The following is a 6,844-nucleotide window of genomic DNA, read 5'->3' on the forward strand; positions in this document are numbered from 1 at the left end:
AGTACCACGGATCAGTCCAGACCGTGGGGTTGAGTCTCCTGTCCAGCAGATGGAGACAGACCAAAACTGAAAGGGTATCCTATATCAGGACAGAGCCTACCCTGCAGCTCTTCAGTATAACCATTGTCAAAGCAGAAAAGTATAACGATAAACCATAATGGATCAAGCAAATAACAAGAGAACTCTAGCAAGTAACAAGAGAACTCAGAAACTTTAACAATTGTAAACACTGAATGGACCCTGAGAAGAACGCTCTTGTCTGAATGTCCATTGTCATCAAAGAGATGTTTCCGCTGCCTCTAATTAGAATCACGGATGAACCACATGCTGCATCCTGCAAAAAGAGGAAGGAAGCTTCGAGCGGACGGCAGGAAGAATAGGGAAGGGCGTCTGGACTGATCCGTGGTACTACAGGAACAAAAATTAACAGGTAAGAACTAATTTTCCTTTCCCTGTACGTACCCAGATCAGTCCAGACCATGGGATGTACCAGAGCTTCCCTACAAAGGGTGGGGCTGAGACAGTCCTGCTCGAAGCACCTGCCGACCGAAGGAACCAAAAACTGGCGCCTGGACATCCAGGCAGTAATATCGAGCAAAGGTATGCAGGGATTTCCACATAGCGGCCCTGCATATTTCCTGCGGAGAAACAGATTGACTCTCCGCCCAAGAAGTAGCCTTAGAACGCAAGGAATGAGCCTTAGACCCTCCAGAACCGCCCGGCCTTGGCAGATATAGGCCGACGAGATTGCCTCCTTCAACCACCGAGCGATCGTAGTCTTAGAAGCCTGGTTGCCCCTATTCGGACCACTCCACAGGACAAAGAGGTGGTCGGAGACCCGGAACTCATTTGTGGCCTGGAGGTAACGCAAGAGGACACGCTTTACATCAAGGCGGCGAAGATGAACCCTGATGGAACCCACTATATCCTCAGGAGAGAACACGGGAAGCTCCACCGACTGATTGACATGAAAGGAAGAAACAACCATCGGCAAGAAGGGGGGGTACAGTCTTGAGAGAAACTCCAGAATCAGAGAACTGTAAAAGGGGCTCCCGATAGGACAATGCTTGGATCTCCGACACTCATCTGGCGGAGCAGATAGAAACCAGGAAAACTGTCTTGAGCGTCAGGTCCTTAAGGATAGCCCGACGGAGAGGTTCGAAGGGAGCCTCACAGAGAGCCCGAAGGACTAAATTAAGACTCCACGAAGGACATAAGAACATGCCATACTGGGTCAGACCAAGGGTCCATCAAGCCCAGCATCCTGTTTCCAACAGTGGCCAATCCAGGCCATAAGAACCTGGCGAGTACCCAAAAACTAAGTCTATTCCATGTAACCATTGCTAATGGCAGTGGCTATTCTCTAAGTGAACTTAATAGCAGGTAATGGACTTCTCCTCCAAGAACTTATCCAATCCTTTTTTAAACACAGCTACACTAACTGCACTAACCACATTCTCTGGCAACAAATTCCAGAGTTTAATTGTGCGTTGAGTAAAAAAGAACTTTCTCTGATTAGTTTTAAATGTGCCACATGCTAACTTCATGGAGTGCCCCCTAGTCTTTCTACTATCCGAAAGAGTAAATAACCGATACACATCTACCCGTTCTAGACCTCTTATGATTTTAAACATCTCTATCATATCCCCCCCCTCAGTCGTCTCTTCTCCAAGCTGAAAAGTGCTAACCTCTTTAGTCTTTCCTCATAGGGAGTTGTTCCATTCCCCTTATCATTTTGGTAGCCCTTCTCTGTACCTTCTCCATCGCAATTATATCTTTTTTTAGATGCGGCGACCAGAATTGTACACAGTATTCAAGGTGCGGTCAATATAATAACTATGACACCCAGATCTTTTTCCTGGATGGTAACTCCTAAAATGGAACCTAACTACAGTATGGATTATTTTTCCCTATATGCATCACCTTGCACTTGTCCACATTATATTTCATCTGCAATATGGACACCCAATCTTCCAGTCTCACAAGGTTCTTCTGCAATTTATCACATTCCTCATGTGATTTAACTACTCTGAATAATTGTGTCATCTGCAAAGTTGATCACCTCACTTCTTGTACCCCTGTCCAGATCACTTATAAATATATTAAATGGGACAATGGATCACACCTGGAATAGAGGAATGGTACCGATAACAGGCGCTCCAGGCTCTATTCAGCACTCTCCGTGATTCTAGTTTCAGTTGGGGGTTTACTTTGTCAAGGGGCTCTCAGCATCCCTTATGTCGGTGGGGTGGGAGGGGGCTCTCGGTGGGTTTTTTTCTTTTGTTAGGGATGAGGTGAGAATAGACAGTGCTTCTCAGCTAGGGACCTTCATTTTCAGTTATTTTATTTTTCTATAGAATTTCAATATCGTGTAAAAAAAAAAAAGTATATCCCTGTTTTTTTTTCCGGGAAAAATGAAACCTAAGAAGAACGATACCGATTCTCAGGTCAGCGGGTAGAAGGGCTTTTGGTGTTTCTCGTGTCAGGGGTGGGGAGAGGGGGACACTCGGTATGTACTATGGAGGACTGGGAGTACGATAGGGGCTCTCGGGATATACCGTCAGGAATTCGGGAAGGCTTTCGGAGTTTCTCGTATCGAAGTTGGGGGGGGGGGAAAGAGGGTCCCCGACGTATCTTATGGAGGAACATTAGGGGGAGCGTCGGTGTATCTCGTGTCGAGGATGAAGGGGCTCTCTACAGTGTACATGAACAAATTTCCCAAACGGGCAGCTTCAAATGCTTGACACCCTTGAGAAAACGGACAACATCCAGGTGAGAGGCCACGGTGTGACCATCAACATTACCTAAAAGAGAGCAGAGAGTGGATACTTGGACGCGCAACGAGCTGAGAGAAAGACCCTTGGAAAGGCCCTTCTGGAGGAAGGAAAGAATCATAGAAACCGGAGCAGAATGAGCCGAGACACCCGATTCTGCACAGACATTTCAAAAACCTTCCAAACATGGACATAGGCGAGCGAGGTAGAAGTCTTGCGGGCGTGCAGTAGAGTGGATATAACTTCTTCTTTGTAATCCTTCCGTCTTAATCTCCGCCGTTCAAAGGCCAGGCCGCTAGACAGAAGCGATCCGCCTGGTCGAAAAATACGGGACCCTGCGCAGAAGATGACCGAAACGAAGAGGGCCATCCGTCGCCAGATTTACCAGATCCGCGAACCACGGTCTGCGGGGCCATTCGGGAGCTATGAGGATGACCAGGCCCCTGTGAAGTTCTACTCTTCTGAGGACACTTAACAAAATATAAGTAGGAGCAGAATCAAATTTTATTCATCACAACAAAGAAATGCCAGTAAAAATATTAAAAAAAAATCTTTGGTGAGCACCAAGGGGGTACAACAAAGAGGCATGCCTTTTGCGCAGGGTTTAATTTGTAGGGGAACAGCCTGAAACAGAGTTCCAACACTTCTTTTCAGACTTAACATACAGAGCAGCATGGTGTTCTGTTCCTGTTTCTCTCCTCCAGGCAGCCTACAGGTAAGACAAGAAGAGGCTTGAGCCTGGAGCAGACAAAGCAGAGATCAACCATTCTGCTCCCTAATCCAGCCCCATCCTCCTATTCTGCAGGGAAGAGGAGGGGTTATGTGTGATCCTGAAGCACAGCAAAGAAAAGACACAAAGAGGAGTTGAAGGAGCCCAGGCAATGCCAATCATTAAGGTTTTAACCCTGGCATCGATGACTGACACTACTTCTCATAAGTTTCAAACTTCTTTTAATTCAACACTTTTTTGTGTCTGTTACTTAGGTCTTAATTTCTGGCAGAATGACCCAGAAAGGAAAACTTGTTCTTATCTGCTATTTTCATTCCTGTAGTACCACAGATCAGTCCAGACTCCTGGGTTTTGCCTCCCGTCCAGCAGATGGAGACAGAGAAAATTTTACTGACACTGACACTTAAGCCGAGGTGCCACCTGCAGTCCCTCAGTATTGATCTGTACCCAAGCCAGAAATTTAACAAACAAAACCAACTATACTCCCCCAAAACGAGCAGAGGGAAGAGGAGAACCTCAAAAGACAAATTGCATCCACACAAAACTCTGTGCAAACACCTTAAAGATCTTTTAGAGATGTACTTCCAGCTTTCTGTCCTGAAGATCTTTCAGAGTGGCAGCACCTGTAACCGGAATGGTCGTTTTCTTGATGACTGCTGAAACAGCGGCATCCACCTTGGGGACCTTGAGAAGGTCCAGGGTGTCTTCAAGCAACAGATATCACCTAGCCATAGCTCTGCTGACCTTCAAACCTGTATCTGGAGTATCCCACTCCCTAAACAGGACAGCACTGACTGTCGTATGGAAGGGAAAAGATCTAGCTGGACCCTGGAGTCCAACCATGACTGGATCCACCGCTCCTAATTCAGAATCCTCCTGAGGGATCTCGATGCCCAGCACCTCCAGGACCACAGGTAAGAGGAGGGACAGCTCCTCTTTGTGGAACAAATGGATCACCTTGGGATCACCCCCTTCAACTGCCAAGCTTTGCAATGACGCCCAATCCAGATCTTGGTCAATCACGGCTGGGGACAGAGAAACACTGAGGGACAGCAGGTGGCACCTCGGCTTAAGTGGCTGCGTCAGTAAAACTTTCCCTGTCTCCGTCTGCTGGAGGGGAGGCAAAATCCAGGAGTCTGGACTGATCTGGGTACGTACAGGGAACAGGTGTTCTGCCACCTTTTTTTTCCAGGATCTGGTGAAGCAAAGCAGAGCAGACAGTGTAAGTCAGTTGTGGCTCCACTGCAGAAATGGAATGTGAAGAGAGCATTTGAATGTGTGATTGTGAGAGACAGTTTCTGTGTGTTTGGGGGAGAGAGGGAGTTCACTCCTAGCCCTGGCCCTCCCTCCTCCCCCAACTCCGCACACCACAGTTCCACTTCCTTTTTGTCCACAAATTAAGCCTTGCTTTTGCGCATACCTCCCTGAAGGCAGACCTTTTATCAGCCTAGTTTTGGCAGAAAGTCAGTGCTTCCATGAAGGCAGCATGGCTTCTAGCTGGCAAGTCTCTCTAGAAAGGCAGAGTATCATCATCCACTCTCCCCCAATAAATGTTCCGCAAATAGAATGAAAAGTGATCTTTACTGCATGCTCTATTTTTTCCTGCCATATCAAATCTGGAAACCCTCACACTCAGAATTGTCTTTTGTAATGCTATCCCAGGGCAGCTAATAGAAATGTTAAATTATTCCTTACCCAGAAATCTCAGTATCTCAAAATTCTCCTTCATCACATCCTTGTAAAGTTCCTTCTGCCATTCTTCTAAATATTCCCATTCCTCCTGGGAGAAATAAATGGTGATGTCCTCAAAGTTTACTGGGTCCTGCATCACAAACAAGAAACACATTCAGCAAGCTCTGCATTAAATCCACCAGGAGATCTCCAAGTCCTGGATATCAGCAGAGCTGGGGAATTGTTTCCTGGATGTAAATAATTCACAGTCACATAACACATGGCCTCAGAGGATTACAACAACTGGAAACCAGTTACACACAGAACCTTGGACACAAAATCTCACTTTGTGGATCTCCTGATCTCTCTCCAAACACTCAGTAGGGCTCCAAATTGCCTTTCCTGCGCCCCAAGTCTGCTCGAGGTCCTAATTAAGTTAGAACTGATTCTGCACTGGCCCACATTAGAAAGCTACAGTACTGTTTGTACAAAGAGGAGGACATTGGAGGCAACATACCTGAGCAGAAGCTCCTGCAGGCATTTTCCTCTCTGCTTTTGCTACTTTCAGGATTACCAATAAACTGGAGGCTCTCTCTCTCCGGCAGGGGAAGAGCTAAACGTTTGCCTTTCACCTGTGACAGATGGGGAAGAGAAGGGCATACACTGAGATTTGGAACTACAGGTTTCAGGGTTTAGCTGTTATTCTGAAAAAGGACAAAAGAAGAAGATACGTTTTGTCCCTCTTTCCATCTTCAGCACGGAGAAAAGCCTCTTCTTCTTCTTGCGCGCCAATTAATGACATCACACAGGGGGAGGGCAGAGCTTTTCACTGAGCACAGACTGATGGCATCACACGGTGGGCGGAGCTTTACCTGAGGGTACAGCCTGATGACGTTGTTGTGCTTGTTATCTATGAAAGCAGCAGCCTGAGGAAATACTGGAGGAGGAGGAGCCGCACTGCACTGCACTGCAGGGAAGAAATGGAAAACTGCTTTACTGCAGGGGATAGACAGAGCTAGAAGTGAACTTGCAAGACTAAATTGCCCTGCAGAGAGCCAGGAGGTTACTCACAGCAGCAGGCTTCTTAAAGGTGCAGTGATCTGCATCACAAAACACACTTCAGCATAATAGTGGAGGTAATAGGACTCTGACAGATCTGAGGTTACTCGCTTTCTTGTTTTATCCAGGAAGGCTGGGGGGTCACACTCGGTCCTAGGGCTAAATTCTCACACATTTTAACAGCTCTGGGATGTGGATTCACTGAATTGGAGGGGTGGAATAGGCCTTCAGGGCCCAAGGTGCTCTTTTCCTGGGCGTATGCCGCAGAAATGTAGATACCAGAATGAACAGAATGGATACTCTGAATGGTAAAATTAACTATTCCTCATCGCCCTGCAGAGCGGTCCAGACAAGTGGATTTGCCCCTCTTACCAGCAGCGAGAGGCAGAGGGCAAATTATTTGACCTGACACTGGTCCCTCTATATAATGTGGTGCTTTCTACCATTTGCTGTTTCCAGCAAATGGTAGAAAGGCAGGTTCCAGCACAAAAGGAGACAAAGCCAATCAATCTACAGTCCCGGTGGTAGTTTAATTCCTCCAAGTATGCCAATGGCTGGGCCAGGGGAGCTCTAGCAGGATGACAGCCAGGTTCGGACTGCTCTTTCTCTC

At 47.0% G+C, this 6,844-nt stretch overlaps 1 protein-coding gene across 2 annotated transcripts in view; it reads right to left on the reverse strand.

The window, feature by feature from the left end:
* Positions 1–5,973, reverse strand: part of LOC115085933 (zinc finger protein 154-like) — a 33,217-nt gene extending 27,244 nt beyond the window's left edge. For both annotated transcript variants that reach the window (XM_029592483.1, XM_029592482.1), the window contains exons 1-3: positions 5,907–5,973; positions 5,693–5,807; positions 5,200–5,326 (exon numbers count right to left, since the gene is read on the reverse strand). In XM_029592483.1, coding sequence (XP_029448343.1) covers positions 5,200–5,326; positions 5,693–5,716 — 151 coding nt within the window. In that variant the 5' untranslated portion in view covers positions 5,717–5,807; positions 5,907–5,973. The remainder of the gene's footprint in view (positions 1–5,199; positions 5,327–5,692; positions 5,808–5,906) is intronic.
* Between the last annotated feature and the right edge of the window lie 871 nt (positions 5,974–6,844).

Source organism: Rhinatrema bivittatum, chromosome 2, assembly GCF_901001135.1.
Source record: "Rhinatrema bivittatum chromosome 2, aRhiBiv1.1, whole genome shotgun sequence".
NCBI lineage: Eukaryota > Metazoa > Chordata > Amphibia > Gymnophiona > Rhinatrematidae > Rhinatrema > Rhinatrema bivittatum.